General features: G+C 36.2%; 1 protein-coding gene across 5 annotated transcripts in view; it reads left to right on the top strand.

Annotated features, from left to right (window-relative positions):
- The window catches only part of LOC106875870 (uncharacterized), a 236,621-nt gene that overhangs the window by 142,922 nt on the left and 76,152 nt on the right, over positions 1–17,547 (top strand). Inside the window, exon 1 of one of the 5 annotated variants that reach the window (XM_089360940.1) lies at positions 7,537–8,415. The exons of the other annotated variants lie outside the window; for them this stretch is intronic. Coding sequence (XP_089217066.1) covers positions 8,275–8,415 — 141 coding nt within the window. The 5' untranslated portion in view covers positions 7,537–8,274. Of the gene's footprint in view, positions 1–7,536; positions 8,416–17,547 lie in introns of those variants that run through there. 5 annotated transcript variants of the gene reach the window in all.

Genomic DNA, 17,547 nt, shown 5'->3' with positions numbered 1-17,547 from the left:
AATAGTTTCGTCGCTTTGAGATTAAAATGTTGAAGAGATTCTAACAGTTTTTGTGTGCTTCTTAAATGACTTATAAACACCTTCCACGCTGCAATTGTTTTCGTTCCAGCACACGATCTCAGATCAGGTCACAAGTACATCTCTGTCATTTGTGGTGTTTGTTCTGACTCTTTACATTCTGAGTTTAAATCTTGCTGATGCCAACTTTAGCTTTTATTTCACTGGGGTCAAATACTGGAGGGTCTATGGTATTGACTGATGCCCCTCCCCTCAAAATTCTTTATGTAGTGCTTAAATTGGAAACCATTATTTTTGTCTGTTGTTAGCAAATGTTCCAATCCAGGGAGAAATTTTTTTTTTTTTTTTTGCTGAGGGCAACCAACCCTTGTGAGTCTTTTTTCACATACGAGCTGACAGAATTGTTAGCATGCTGGGCGAAATACTTAGCGGTATTTTGCCTGTTGCTATGTTCTGAATTCAAATTCCGCTGAGGTCGACTTTGCTTTTCATCCATTCGGGGTCGATAAATTAAGTACCAGTTGCTTACTGGGGTCGATCTACTTGAATGGCCCCACTCCCCAAAAATTTCAGGCTTTGTGCCTAGAGTAGAAAAAACAACAAAAAAACCCCCAATAAAATGCAAACAAGATGTAAACCAGGAAAAAAGTTGCTGTGGAGGTTTATCTCTCCACTTCTCTTTGTTACAAAGAGAAAAAAGGAAACAAAAAAACACTATACACCATCAATTAACTGTAAATAGGTTTAAATATACACTACAGCTAGTTGAGGCCTCGACTCCTCTCCACACATGCACATGTGCACATATACAGACACACAAAGTACTCACAGACTGTGATAATGAGCAAAGGAGGGAAAACATTCTTCATTTTAGATAAACAGACTTCATGTATGGCTTTTTTTTTTTTCCTTATCTGGGGGTGGGAAGAGGGAATATAAAATTTTTGTGAACTGCAATAATCTGCATATTATACCCATTGCTACCACCTCCTTACATTCTAATTGACCTTGTTCTAATTATTGTATTAATTACAAAGAGTTTCTTTTTTAAAATTTTGAAATGAAAGCAAATAATTTATAAATAATAAAAAAGAAAGAATTAATTTTCCATCCAGTTTTTTTTTGATTTTTTTTTTTCTGTTGTTTTGATTTAGTTAATTAACAATATCATTTTATTATTTTATTAGTGGTAAGGCAGCGAGCTGGTAGAATCATTAAGCACACTGGGCGAAACGATTAGCGGTATTTCGTCCATCTTTATGTTTTGAGTTCAAATTCCACTGAGGTCGATTTTGACTTACACCCTTTCAGGGTCTATTAAATAAATACCAGTAAAATACTGGATTCAACTTAATCCCTTCTCCAAGCTGCCCTTGTGGCAAAAATTTGAAATCATTATTTTATTAGTGGTAGGTGATTAACAGAATCATTAGAACATAAGAAAAATACCCCCCCTCCCAACGATTTATTCTCAAATCCCATTGAAATCCCCCTTCCCCTCAATGATAAATAAAATGAAATAGTTGGGGTTAATTTAATTGACTACCCTCCCCGTCCCCTGAAATTACTGGCTTTGTTCCTAAATTAGAAATAATACTTTTATTTATATTTCATAATTTTAAAAATTGCTAAGCTAAACCTATTGATTTCTTTAGATGAGGCAGGCACTGAACCAATTTTTGCAGAACAAATTTATTAATTGTTGGAATGGCAGCCTTTGGGTGTCAGAATTTCGTCTCTAGGCTCAACCTTGGAGAAGAATAGTCATGTGTATTCTTTAGTCTGACATTGTAAACCTTCTGAAAACACAACCAAATTTGTTTATTTTAAATTGCCAGGATTTTTACAAAAATCACCTCAAGATAATTCTATGACAAGTACAGATTTTTATCTATTTTATAGAGAGGAAAGGCCAAGTTAACATCAACAGCATTTGAACTCCATATCATATTATGGATTTCTTTGACAAATGCAGAGAGAGAGGGTGGGTTTTTTTTCCTTTTTTTGTGTGTGTGTGTGTGTAGTAGAGTAACAGTGTTCTTGTGAATTTAATTTTCTTAGTATGTTATTGGTACTTATTAACCCTTCTGATTACCAGCCCACCCAAGACTGCCACTAGTTCTACCAAATTTAATGTTAATTTATGTTCCAAACACCAGCTTAATAACAACAGCAGTTGTTTTATTATATTCTTCATTTATTCCAAAATTACTTCAAACAAGGGTGAAATGTGAGGTATTTTAAGAGAAATATGGTAACAAAACTTAAATTTATACATTTCTTGAAGGCAAAAACAAAAACAAAGACAATTTGGTAGAATTTGACCATCTTGATACGTTCACTTTCTATGTTGGCATGGATTGGACAGTTCAACAAGATCCAATTGGTTAATGGATACTGTATTGATCCATTGTCTGAGTTTGGCGGCAGGGTATCTATGGCTGGATGCCTACCATTTTGCAAGTGTGTACTGCATGCTTTTATTGTGGTACCAGCATTGGTGAGGTTGTCTTCTTTTTTGAAAAACTAAAGAACTCACCAGTCAGAGAAGCAGAATAGAAGAAGAGATGATAATCTTAGGTGAAGTTGTTGAAGCTAAAGTATGACGGGTGGAGGAGGGGATTGGTTTATTGTTGGATGTTAAGGGTGGAGGAGAAACTAAAACACAGTTATGGAAGGGGAGAAGAAAGAGCAATGTGAGCGGGGGGTGGGGGTGAGTAGGAGGTAATTTAGGGCTACCTCCTCTCCACTATTCCACAATATATATGGATGTGTGTGGGGTGGATATAGGTGAAGTGATGCTACTAGAGAGACAAAGATGCTGGTGCCCTCAAAGTAACATGTCAAAGTGGATGAAGAAGAGGGAGGAAAGGAAAGAGAGAGAGAGAGAGAGAGAGAGAGAATTGGTGGGAACAGAAAGATCCAGAAGGATGGGTATAGATTTCAAGAGTGGGGTAGGGGAGTGAGTGATAGATAGAAATTAGGGTGATTGGGATGGGAGTGGTCAGGAGTAAACTAGATTCAACATAAAAAAAACACCATAGCTAACACCACCACCACCACCACCACCCCTACCACACCAGATGCTATTTAAATATCTATTTTAGTAATTACTCTACTATTTGGGCCAAATACCCCCTCCCCTCAAACCTATTAATAATAATAATGTAAATAATGTCATTATCGCACTGACTTTATCTCTCTCTCTCTCAAATCATTTTATCATTACAAACAAAGAACTTTGTAAAAATAATATTTTTGCTTCATTATTTTTTTTAAAGCTTTTTCTTCATATTTCCCCCCAACATAAATATTTTACTCAGATAACCATTCCAGATTCTCCAGACAAACTAAATTCTATCACAGCTGAATTTTTAGAAAGAAGCTCAATTGTTCCATTCTTTAACATTAATAGTATCTTTATAAAACACACACACACACACCTCTCACTCTCTATCTCTATTTCTCTTCCCCCTCTATTTCTCTTTCTGTCTTTCTCTCTCCCCTCCCTCTCTCTCTGTCTATTTTTCTTTACCCCACTCTCACCCTCTAGCTTTTTCTCTCTTCTCCCCCCCTCTCATACACAACTCTTTCACCAAAAATATCTGAAATGTCTCCTTACTAATTGTTACTACAACCCTCACAGTTCTGTCATCATGGTCGTCATTGTCAAGATAATTATAGTCACTTTAATAATTATGTCAGTGTCTATACCCCCCATTCCCCCACTCCTCACTCTTCCATCATACAATCATTCCATCCAATTTTTACCCACCAGTTAAAGTGATGTTCCCTAACCTTCTAGATTATTCAGACACCTTAAAAGACGCCAACTTCCTGCAGTGAAGAATTCAAGAGAAATTGCGATGATTTTGTTTCCTTTAAACCTTTGGCTGAGATAAAGCTGCATTTGTTTCAGTTAATTTTGAAAATTATGAAGAATTTTGTAAAATAACTTTGTCATTAATAAGATAGTGTTTGGAACATAAGGAAGATGAAATTTAACAAAATGTTTTAAAAATAAAAATAACACATCTTTTCATTCAAATGTTCTGGCAGATTCAAATGGGAATATCTGATTGCTGTTGTTTTCTGTCATCAGAGAATGCCTCTTCCCTTTAGACCAGTTTTTCTCAACCATTTTGTAACCTCTGGACCCCTTTGGTTCCTGTTTTACTCGAATGGACCCTTGTAGTGAATCAGTATTTAAAAAATCCTATTATCCCATTATAAATTTGAGCGATGTTTCTCTGTCTGTTATGTTTTTATGTTCATTAATTCCTCCTAGACCATTGGTATAAGGACAATGAAACTCAAACCAGCAACTCCCCTAATCCCAGGGGGTCTATTTTTTTAAAGGGCCACCTAATTGGGGCTCCACTGACTTCCCCACAATATTTTTACTGCATTTTAAACTAACTCTATGGCATTGGCAACCAAATTGGAGCAATGACAATGAATTTCATACCATGAACTCCCAGGTAGTATCATAAGGAGGTTCAATTTCTGATGGGCTGCTTAAATGGGCTCCACTGACCCCACTATTTTTGTGGGTATGGAGTTTGGAATGGGGTATTGGATAATTAATACCAGAAGATACATACACAATGAATGTGTCTAAGTCTATTACATTACAAAAGGGTAGAGGGCCGTAAAGCAGCCCAGTAGTCAGGCCGAAGGCCTCAAAGGTGCCCTCCACAGGAGCTGGCATGAATGCTGCCTGAAGGGTGGCTTCAAGGTGAGTATTTTTATAATTAAATATAACTACAAGTTATATGAAAGATTTTTTTAAAATATTTTGTGCATTGGTAGAAGTATAACGTGTTGCACATATTTTAACAACAAAATTTTAGCTGAACCCCAGTTGAGAACTACTGTTTTAGACAGCATGTTCATAATAACACATGATTCACCAGTTTAAGGGGACTTTGAGACACTGTACTGTTTTAGGCAGCATGTTCATAATAACACTCATGAACGTCTCCTCCCTTGAGATGATATGTGTTCATAGTAGTTGTATTTTAATGTGGATAATCTTTTAAAAAGGGAAGTTTGCATCTAAGAACCCAGGATGGTTTCAGGTTCATTATTTACACTATTTACATTTGACGGATATTTGTCTTCATCTTGTTTGTTGTTAACACAACATTTCGGCTGATATACTCTCCAGCTTTCATCAGGTGTCTTGGGGAAATTTCGAACTTGGGTTCTCATTCCTAAGGTATTTTTCGATATTATTATTATTATTATTATTATTATTATTATTATTATTATTATTATTCAGGTCACTGCCTGATGAAGCTGAAACGTGTTAACAACAAACAAAATGAGGACAAATATGTCAAATGTAAATAATGTACATAATTCCTCATCTCTTAAATATAGAACTGTATTATGGTTTCAGGTTGTTTGGTATCAAAACAGTTAATCTTTTGTAAACTTATGATAGTATTTGAGTTCAATGCTGCAAATTTATAAAACATAAGGTATACATTGTTTTCAGTTATTGTCCTTCCTTCATATTGTGTCTTCTCCCTGTCTTTGTTACATACTCTACAACAGTTTACATTCTCAGTATGAGCATTATTCCACCTTTATTAAAATACTTGTCATTATCATTCTTTTAATCACTGTCCTATGAAACTCTGTTTTTGCCTCTAATTTTCCTTCCAAGCACTTACTTAGGGCATGCCCCTCCCACTGACAGGCTCCCGTGCCAGTGGAAAGTAAACAGCGCCATCTGAACATGGTTGATGCTAGTTCCGCCTGACTGGCTCCCATGCTGGTGGCATGTAAAAGGCACCCATTACACTCCTGGAGTGGTTGGTGTTAGGAAGGGCATTCAGCTATAGAAACCTTGCCAGATCAGATCAGTGCCTGGTGCAGCCTTCTGGCTTGCCAGTCCTCAGTCAAACCGTCCAACCCATGCTAGCATGGAAAACAGATGTTAAATGACAATGATGATGATGATTAACCTTATTTGACCCAGTTGTTCCTTTTAACTTGTTTACAAGGGCCTTTGGAATATCTTTTATCCAATCCATACCATTATGGACAATAGATGTTAAATGATGATGATGATGATGGAAATGTTCTTATTCTATTTCTTCATCTCTTATATTTTTTCATAACATCAAGTCCTGGGTCTGGCTGAGCCATGATGTCAAAAATCACATCTGACTGAGCCATTATGGCTATACAGATTACCAGCCTAAGGGTCTCTAGGTCTTTAGTACTTCTCTACCTGTATTAAAGATATTTAACTGAGAACAATTCATCTTTCATCACTTGCTTTTAACAAGTAACAGAGCTACATTTAGTCATCCTTAAAGGCCTTACCCCTGAATACAAGGATCAGGAACATGTGAGCTGTGATCCACTTGTGGGTCATAAGAATTCTCTAAGGGCCTTTTCGTCTACTATGACCTCAGGCCAAGCAAAGCCCTGAGAGAGGATTTGGTAGACAGAAACTGAAAAAAGGCTGATGTGTGTGTGTGTGTGTGTGTGTGTGTGTGTTTGTCCTCCACCACTGCTTGACAACTGGTGTTGGTGTGTTTACATCTCTGTAACTTAGTTCAGCAAAAGAGTCTGATAGAATAAGTACAGTGCTTAACAAAACAATATCAGTACTAGGGTCACTTCATGCTGTCCACTTTTCTGTGTTTGCATGGATCATACAGAATTCATTGAAGCAGATTTCCTACAGCTGGATGCCTTTCCTGTCACCAGCCAATCTTCCAAATTCACTCACAGGGCCTTGGTTAAAGTAGGAGACACTTGCCCAAGGTGCTGTGTAGTGGGATTGGACCCAAAACCACACAGGTAGAAAACAAACTTCGTAACCATTCAACCATATCTACATCTAAGTATGTTTTTAAATATTACATGCAGATTGTTGTTGAATATTAGCAACCCTGCCGTTTCAGCTTTCAGCAGAGCATGATAATCTTGAGAAGAAGCAAAACAATTTATGACATTAACGAGTTCGAGTAACAACAATTGTTTTAATTGTAAAACTGATCTTTTTAACCTGTATTTAATTACTTGTTTGGTTTGTTAATCAAACAAACAAATATTAACAGGATGAAGAAGTCATTTAAACCAAAACCATCTGGCTTCATTCTTCTGTTTGCTTCCTTCAATTATTTTTTACCTGATTGAAGGCCAAAATAAAATACGTTGCCAAGCTCCAGATAATTGCTGCAGGTTTTTTTTTTTTAGCTTTTTAAAAAAAATATTGCAAATTTTTTTAAACTTTTTTTTTTGTTGCTCTTCACTTTTGTTATGCACTGCTCTCCCTACCACCCATACTCTCTCTTTTTCTCTCTCTCCCTCTCTTTCTTTTTCTCTCTCTCCCTCTCTCTTTTTCTCTCTCTCCCTCTCTTTCTTTTTCTCTCTCTCCCTCTTTCTTTTTCTCTCTCTCCCTCTCTTTCTTTTTCTCTCTCTCCCTCTCTTTCTTTTTCTCTCTCTCCCTCTCTTTCTCCCTCCCTCTCTCTCCTCTGACCAACACCTACACATTGTATATACAGAGAGACATATAAGGTAATAATGTCATTCAGAAACATATCTTTTGGAAGAAGCTAACCTTCTATGTAGATAATAAACAAATAAAACACTAGTGGCTACTTTGTGACTTTATCACTTTTGCTTGTTGCTATTTCCAGTCGTTGCCATTACAATCAACAAGTCAGTGATGTTATTATTTTAAATTATGCTTTCAACTATAATCCAGTCTTCCTGGCAGCAACAACACCACCACCACCACCACCAACAACAACAGATTGTGTGCGTTAAGGCTGGATAAACACACACACACACACACACACACACTCAGTGGCATAACAACTTTGTCAAACTTAACAACAATATCACATACACATTATTACTATATCAGTTGGAAGCAGTTCGAAGTTACATAAGACAAGTTTTAATTAATGAATTGGTAGCTTTGAAAAAAAGAAGAAAGAACAAGACTTTTATATATTTTTCATGCAAATATTTCTTTGAGTAAATTCAAAGTGTTTAAAAAAAAACATAGTGTGTGATGTTTTTGCAAGTCTATTTATGAAAACAACCTGCAAGCATTTTTGAAACAGTTTATTCACCAAGTGGCAGCAGCTAAAGATTTTACTGGAATTCAATTTATGTAAGGCTTTAAACATGTCTAGGATGGCTTCTTCTTCTCTCTGCACATGTCAACTACAATTTATATAATTCATAAATGGTGTTGTCGAATTGATAAAACTTCAAGTCCAAATGTGTTGTTACCAGCAATATGGTAGTCCATTTGATATGAAATATTGTGTAAAAGATGGACCGCCGCCACTGTATAAGACTTGCTGCATTTTCCAAAAGTACCGCAAATGTCGGACTGGTCATTTGGAATTGCACAATAAGGTGAGATGAATATTGTTACATAATGATCTTTGGTTTAATTACTTGTAGTTATCAGTGTACTATACAATTAGATATATATTTTAAAAAAATTTTCGGTACAATGACTTACTTCATTCTTTCTCTTTTGTAGTTTTTAAAAAGATTGTTTCTTTTTCCTTTTTTTGCAAGAAAAGTTTTCAAGTACATAATTAGTCACTCTCATGTTCAGCAAAAGTCAATATAGTTTCACAAACCTAGAAAATATATACATACATATATATATATATAAACATACACAAAGACAGAGAGAGAGCGAGAGAGATTTTATTTCCAGTCTATTATACACACACACACACACACACACACACACACACACACACACACTTGTCTTGTGATAGTCTTTGTTTTGTTCTTTGGTGTTTCAAAAATGAGTTTTCAATCCTCACTGCTGTTAAGCTGCAATTTATATACTTAATCTATGTCAACTTTTGTAAAAGTGAACTTAAATTTAAGATAAACAATATATATCTTGGTCATTGTTCATAAGGAAATATTTTATTTGTTTTACCTGTTTCTCTGATAACCTTACAAAACACAGTTCAATTTACTGTCAGTTTCAGAATTTTCATATTATTATTTCATGCTAAGTTTTGTTATCTATTTTCACTTCATAAAAATACAATAGAGGACGAATTAGGCCAGATTTAGTTTGGCTTTCTGCCCTCTTAGTTCAAATTTCACAGCTGTGAACTTCACCTTTCATTTTTTCCTGGTTCATAACCCCACCCTCCATCTGTCTGTTTGTCTCTCTGTCTGTCTGTCTGTCTGTCTGTCTCTCTCTCTCTCTCTCTTTTCCTCTTCCTCAAACACACACACATGCACAATCAGCTGTGTTCAGGCCTGGAGAAAGATGGGTTCTGCTAGATTTAATGCCCCCCTTCTCATCAGGGGATGAGGTGGAGGAGGTGAAGAGGCATAAGAAAATTTATCTTTGATGTACCTCTTTTATTTGTTTTGTGGAGGGTTTGTTGGACATAGTGTGAGTGGACTGTTGTTATCGTTAGGCCTAACTCTAAAGTAAATACCACCATGACTGATATCCAAACTACAATGGAAATGGCTACCACTGGATTTGGTTAAAAAGAGATGATGAGCAATGGCTAGAAGAATGTTGAGCTTTATTTGATAACCAGTTGATCTAGCAAATGGGGCTTCATCAGTGAAGGGGGGGGGGGACAGTGAGCATTGATGCCGTCAAGAGGTAGGCCCCAAAACGGTATGCATTCTCTCCTGATGAACCTATACACTTGCTGGCTTCCAGTATGCAGAGTTCTCGACTGGTAGCACTTCCATGTGCAAGTTGTTTGCAAAACACCACTTATCCAAAACTCAGAGCTTTATTTATGTATTTGTATCTTGTTATTCCCTGGTGGGTTTTTCTTTTGGCCCTTTATATTCTGAGTTCAAATCCCACTGAGGTCAATTTTCCTTTCATCCCTCAGTGGGGTGGAGGGTGGGGTGTCAATAATGAACCAGTTATAAATGAATTACTAGAGTTGTTGTAATTGGCTGACCACCTTCCCTCAAAACTCCTGCCTAAATTTATTTCATCAAGATTGACTTTGCCTTTCATCCTTTCAGGGTCTATAAAATAAGTACCAGTTGAATACTGGAGTCAAGGTAATCATATAACCTCCTCTTCCACAATTTCAGCCTTGTCCCTCTTCTAGAAAGGATTGTTGTTGTTGTTGTTGTTATTCGTGTCAGTGGCATGTAAAAGGCACCATTTGAGCATGGTCATTGCCAGTGCCACCTGACTGGCTCCTGTACCGGTGGCACGTAAAAAGCACCATTCAAGCGTGGTTGATGCCAGTACTGCCTGCTGGCCCTCATGCTAATGGCACATAAAAAGCACGCACTACACTCTCGCATTGTTGCTATTAGGAAGTGCATCCAGCTGTAGAAACTTTGCCAGATCAGATTGGAGCCTAGTGCAGCCTTCTGGCTTGCCAGCCCTCAGTCAAACCATCCAACCCATGCCAGCATGGAAAGCAGGCATTAAATGACGATGATTATTATTATTATTATTATTTGTGTATGTTTGATAAGTTTTTTATTATGAATGAAGTGCTGAATAACCTCACTCTAATGTGATAATTTCTCTAAAAGAGAGAAAAACAAAATAATCTATTTTATGAATGGTAAGCATTTATCTCCTGATTGTCAGAAAGATTTTATCTGAAAGTTTTCCAGCTGTTTGAAAAGAACCATTTATCATTTCCCTAAAAGATTTCTGTAGATGCCACGTTTTTCACTGGGCAGGATTCTTAAATCTATCAGCCTTAAAACTCCAATATCTCAATCTATTTGCTTGTGTGACATATTGGGCAAGTCTCTTCTACTAAAACCCTGAACTGAGCAAAGCCTTGTGAGTGAATTTGGTCAATGGAAACTGAAAGAAGCCTGTTTGTGTGTGTGTCTCTTTGTCTTGGCATTGTGTAATGGTTGTCATACAAGCAGCATCAATCACTTTCAGTCTTCTGTAAAAATATATTACCTCACACGTAAAAAGCACCTTTCGAGTTTTGGACCTCATGGAGACAATGACTGAGACCTTTGACATTATTTTGTGTTTGAGAAGAACACCCCATCAAACCAAGTAAAATCACAGTCGTGGCAGATGCCAGTGTCATGCAGATAGCACCCATGCCAGTGGCATGTAAAAGCACCCATTACACTCATGGAGTGGTTGGCATTAGGAAGAGCATCCAGTTGTAGAAACCATGCCAAATCAGACTGGAGTCTGTTGCAGCCTTCCAGCTTGTCAGCCCTGGTCAAACAGTCCAACCCATGCCAGCTTGGACAATGGACACTAAATGATGATGATGAGAATTTGGAAACTAGTGAAGGTTGATAACAGGAAGGGTATCCTGCTGTAGAAAATTTGTTTCACTGAATTCTGTGTGTCCCATGCAAGTATCGAAAAGTGGATATCAAAGTGATGATCATTTTTGTGATAGAAGAGGGATGAATCATGTAGGTCATCAGAGATTTTTTTTCTTTTTGCATCTGTCTGGATTGCTAGTAAATATAGCTGTAATGGTTAATTTCTCAAGAATGTCTCTTTAGGGAACCATTATTTCGCTAAGTTAACCCTTTAGTGTTTAAACCGGCCATATCCAGCCCAAATATTCTACATGTTTTATATTCAAACTGGAATTTAAAGACAATGATTCTTCATTCCTTATTAATCCTTTCATTACTATATTTCTAATAAAAACACTGGTTTTATTTCATTTTAAAAATGAGGAAGAATTTAGTAAAATAACTTTTTGTCATTTTTTAGCTAATCTTTGGAAAATAAATTAACATTTTGATGGAAGGTTAGAATTTAGATCACTTTAAAACGGTTTAACATCATAAAACCAAGTATGGAGGTCTCAGATGCTTTGGTAGTGAATCTTTTAAAGCTCTGATTATTTTTCTTTCAATTTCCTTCTAAAAGTATTTTTAAAAGAGTTCAGTTGTTGTAGTATCATTTATCATTCATTTTCCATGCTGGCATGGGTTAGACAAACCAGAGAACTGAACCAAGCTCCAGTGTCTGTTTTTGTATAGTTTCCAGAGTTGGGTGCCCTTCCTAATGTCAACTCCTTAACCCTTTTGGTACCAAGCTGGCTGAAATCACCTCTGGCTCTGTAGTACAAATGTCTTGTTTCCAAAAGTTCTGAATTAAAATCTTCCACCAAACCTTAGTCACAATTTAAGTTCCTAACACTAGTGATGACTAATTTATTTTACTAAATTCTTTGTTATATTTAAAATTAATTGAAAAAAACACAGCATCACAAAATAAATACAGTAACGAAAGGGTTAACAGGGCGTACATTAACACTAGTGGTGTCAGCAAGTAATTTGCAAAACAAGACCCTTCAACTGAATGGATGTAGAGTATTGAGGGATGTAACATCGAACAATATTCATTAGGTGTTTGTTTGATATCTTTGTGCCATCTTTAGTTGTTGTTGTTGTAAAGCAATCATTTGCATCAAGGTCATCATATCCATTTTTCCATTCTAGTATGGGTTGGGGACAACTTTTTCTTTTTTTTTTTTTTGCAGGCAGTATTTAATGGATGGATGCTCTTCTAGACACCAACACTTTCAGTCACCTCTTAAGACATGTGAAGATATGGGATAACTATCACCCAAACCAGGATATTTCAATAAAGCAGTCAGGAATCTTTATTCCTGAACCCTTTTGCATTCAGATTACTCTGCCGAATGTAATGCTTATTTCTTCACATTGTCTTGAATTAATGATGCATTATCTTGCAGGTTTGAGATTTCAATGATGTGATAATTTATTTTTACTATAACATTGTAGGGTAGGTGTGAAAGACCAGATCTGGCTACTTTGAATATAAAACAGGTTGAATATTTGAGTTAGATATGGCTACTTTAAATGCTTATGGGTTAAAAGACTCCATAGAAAAAGCAGTCTCTAGGAAAATGAAATTAAAGAATGTTTATCAAAGATAGACAGATAGAGATGTAGATAAATGAACATAGAGATAGATAGATAGATAGATAGATAGACATAAATACATAGAGAGATACAGAGATGTAGACAGACAGAGATAGGGGAAGACATTTTTTAAAATCACGAATGCAGTAGTATACGTATTTATTCTGCAGAAAAAGAAAGTGTCCTACACAAGTTATTTCAGTAATTTTACAGTAAATAATTTCATAGTCATTTCTCTAACATTGTCCATTGTACATTTTTGCTGCTTTCAAATATTTTATTCATTCTCCACCTCTTTCATACATTTATTGTTGGCCTACAATACACTATAACAGCTTTAAGTACAAACTAGTCATCTGTTTAGATTTTTTTTTTCTTTACAATTGTGTGTTTTTCAAATTTCAGTTTCATGTAGGGTTGTGCTGTGTTTATGGCTACACGTGTGTGCACGTATACAATGCATACACAAACACACACACACTAGTTCAGTGTGGGGGGGGGGAGTTATTTGAAGCAGGGTTTTACAGCTGGATGCTTTTCTTGTTCTTAACCCTTAACTGTTTTTCAAATAAGGAATATTTTATCAAATAAGGAATCTTTTATCAAATAAGGAATCTTTTATCCCATAGATCTTTGAAAGGGCAAAGCAACTGATTATAATGCATCAAAGATATTGGTAAATTAATGCAGGAAAATGCTATCGAATTTGGAGTATGCAATGTGAATGGCTGCAAGTTGGGTGAAATGGTACCATACTGGTGGAAGAGGAAATTATCCATAGGTGCAGGTGTGTAGCAAAAAGTGATTGATAAAATAAGTGACAGGTTTAAAAGAGAAAAAAAGAAAATTATGTCCTGGGGTCAAATCATTTAACTAAAAATTCTTCAAGACAGTGGTGCTCCAGCATGGTCACAGTTTAATGACTGAAATAAGTTATAAATATAAATTAATAAAGACAGATAATTAAAGAAATGTAGAAAGAAACAGATCATCATCATCATCATCATGTAGCATCCATGGGTTGGAAGGTTTGACCAGGGCTGGCAAGCTGAAAGGCTGCACTTCAGTCTGATTTGGCATAGTTTTCTACAGCTGGATGCCCTTCCTCATACCAACCACTCCAAGAGTGTAATGGGTGCCACTGGCACGCATGCCATTTGCAATTTTGCTTGGCTTCATGGGTCTTCTTCTGAAACAAAATAATGCTAAAGGTCTCGGTCATTGCCTCTGTGAGACCCAACACTTGAAAGGAACTCAGCCACTTTGCCTCCATGAGGCCCAACACTCAAAAGGTGCTTTTTATGTGTCACTGGCACGGGTGCCAGTTATGTGACACCAGCATCAGCCACGACTACGATTTCATTTGGATTGACAGCTCTTCTCAAGCACAGCATATCACCAACACACCAAAATCTTTGGTCTTTGTAGTAGAAACAATGTATTTTGTAAGATCAGTGAACGTTTACTGCTTTGTTACAAATCTGTCTGATATTTGACAATTTAGGAAAAAAACAAACATAGTGTCAAGTAATGATTAATGATTATTGATGTCTTTATTTTAATCAATTTATTGACCGTATCCAGTCATTTGTACATCTGACCTGAGAGGTTAAGATAGCAGTCAGTTGTCCAAAGTTCAGATATTTATATTCATTGAACCTCAGTGAAAGGAGAAACCTTCTGTTCACCTTTCACCCTTTAGTTCAGTGTTTTTCAAAGGAGGTGGGCCTGTGAGGGTTGAAAAGAAGCCAGACAATTTGTTAATAATACCAAAAAAAAATTAACCTTTATGTTAACATATCTCTGTTGAAATACCTGCCTTTGCTTCAATTACTTTTGAAAATAACGAAGAATTTAGTAAAATAACTGTAGTAAATTAGTAAACTATAGTAAATTTAGTAAAATAGCTGGTATTTCGAATATGAATTATTATGATAGGAGGTGGTTTTAATTTCAGGAAATTTGTATCTGAGAACCAGGAGTGGTCTCCAGTGAGTTGGTACCTTAAGGTTGCCCAATGCTATGGCAAAGAAAGAATTGTACAGATGCAAAATCTTTTAGAGTAAAGATTGTTTGCCAACATAACATGGCAGTCCTGGTTTAGGACAAATGTTGCTGTATTTTAGTCCCAGGAGACATCGTCTCCAGCTAGCTATACAACACGATCTGTGTCCTTATATTTTCGAACAAAGGAATCTAGCTGTCGTATAGCCAGCTAGAGATGATGTCTCCTGGGGCTAAATTACAGCAACATCCATCCTAAATCAGAACTGCTATGTTATATTGGCAAATAATCTTTACTCCGAAGTACTGTTGATGAATATCTCTCATCGTGAGATTTACAAATAGTAATTTGCAAGATTTTTTGTTTTTCATCAATAAAGAAGGAACAGTGGAAGGATGGTAAAAAACTTGGGGGTGGGGGGACTGGTGTTTGTTGCATTCCAGAACTGTTGCCCTAGTTGAGAGCAGATTCCTGTTACTTGTAGGAAGGACTTCAGCTGCAAAGATATCCTCAAACCACCTTAGTAATGCTTGCCCGTGCAAGGGCACTAGTCATGGTGCCACATAAAAAGCACTGGTGATGGTGCCATGTAAAAAGCACCCAGTATATTCTGTAAAGTGGTTGGTGTTAGGAAGGGTATCCAGCTATAGAAACCATGCCAAAACAGACAAAGGAACCTGCTGTGGATCCTGGTGTTGCCAGCTCATGTGAAATCCATGGAAAACGGATGTTAAATGTTGATCAAGATAATGAACAATATGTGAGTAGACATGTTTAGAAAAACACATCCCACTCTTTGTAGAATATAAAATTAATGTGGAACTCTAAATCACATGGCTGCATCTACATACACACACACTCATACATACATATTTACACACGTACACACATACTTACATACACACACACACACACACACACACACACACACTCATACCATACATACATATTTACACGTACATACATACATACACATACATACAAACATAACTCATACCATACATACATACATACGAGGTGATATAAAGTTGTTCAATATTTTTAATTGCATGAAATGAAAATGTTTCTTTTTCTTTTTATCTCTTCATCTTTCTATGGTTTTGTTAGTTCCCCACCCCCAGCTTCCTCATTGTTTTAAACACTCACATTTGACATGATTGATTGCCATGTTTCACTGAATTTTAATTATTTGAGTATTATTTTTGTCATTGTCAAACCATTTCACTTCACTCCGACACCATTGTAAAAAGATAACAATGTAATTAATCTTCACTCGATCTCTCTCTCTTTCTCTCTCTCCTCATTGATATCCAGTTGAGAGCTGATAAATGGATTTCCATGTTTACATCTGTTTTTCTCTTTGCTTTTCCTTTTCTTGGACATTTTCCATTTTGTCATATTTCTTGTTGCATTGTGGAAATTTTTTCCACACACACACACGTGCACACACAGATGGATGGATAGACACTCAGACAAGCGAAACTGCTTTGGTTTTAAAATTCTCTTTAATTGGATTTTAATGTGTGTGTGTATGTGTGTGTGTGTGTGTGTGTATAGTTGCTATTATGCAAAAGTGTCGTAAGTCCAAAACATTGCTTTTCCAGAAAATGAAAAAAAATAGTTTCACCATTCTGTAGCAAAGCCGTTGTACTATACTGTGACAATTTTCATATCTTGGCATCTGAAGCAGCTGGAAATATGATAGTTTGACCAAAAGAACCAGCTGTTGTAAGCAAAAATAAATATTGACAAAACGCATTTGGCCAAATTTGGACAGTTTAACATAATAGCAACAATATATATATATACTAGCAGAAATACCCGGCGTTGCCCGGGTTAAAGAGAATAATGAAATCTAAAAACGCCGTCTAGACTACGCATCATCTTTATATATAGAGATGTATATACACACACGCACCCAAACACACGTATATATATATGTATATCAATATAAATATATGAAAGTCAATGAAGTTTCGTAAAAGAAGGTGATCATGTACATACTTTCTTGCTGTTTTGATTATAACACCTCATTGTAAACTATGTTCCTTGTTTTCCCTTGTGGAGCATATACAAATAGGTTTTTTGTTGCTGCCCACTCTTGAGCAGCCAACATACAGTTGTCCATGTGAGAAGCAGGGCTCTTCCAAGAGAAGACCAGCTACAGACAGTGTTTGACCCTGATATTTGTTTATGGACATGGCAAAAGTCACACAAAGGGGGAATTGTAGTCTTCTGAATGTAAAAGGAATGTCTGCTCCTGATGGAGTAAGAGGAATTCTTGGAATAAAGACGTCATCCCCTTTTGCACATCCAGAAAGAATGGTAGCCTCGATAACGTGTGACATCATTTTCTAAATAATGCTCATCTGTTATGTTCGGGTTAAAATTTCATCAACATCAAAAATATATGAATTTTCATGGGAGTTATGGCCGTTATGCAAAGAATATAATTTCCAAATTTCATAAAGATCCATTCAGTACTTTTGACGTAGTTTTGGATAAGAAAACAAATGACTAATGTGTGTGTTTGTGTGCATGTGTATGTGTGTGCGATGGGTGTATATATGTATAGATATCTGTATGCATGTATATATGTGTACATATTACATGTACATCTA

Source organism: Octopus bimaculoides, chromosome 12, assembly GCF_046866305.1.
Source record: "Octopus bimaculoides isolate indiv1 chromosome 12, ASM4686630v1, whole genome shotgun sequence".
NCBI lineage: Eukaryota > Metazoa > Mollusca > Cephalopoda > Octopoda > Octopodidae > Octopus > Octopus bimaculoides.
The sequence above is the reverse complement of the archived record's forward strand: the minus strand, read 5'-3'. Positions and strand labels throughout refer to the sequence as shown.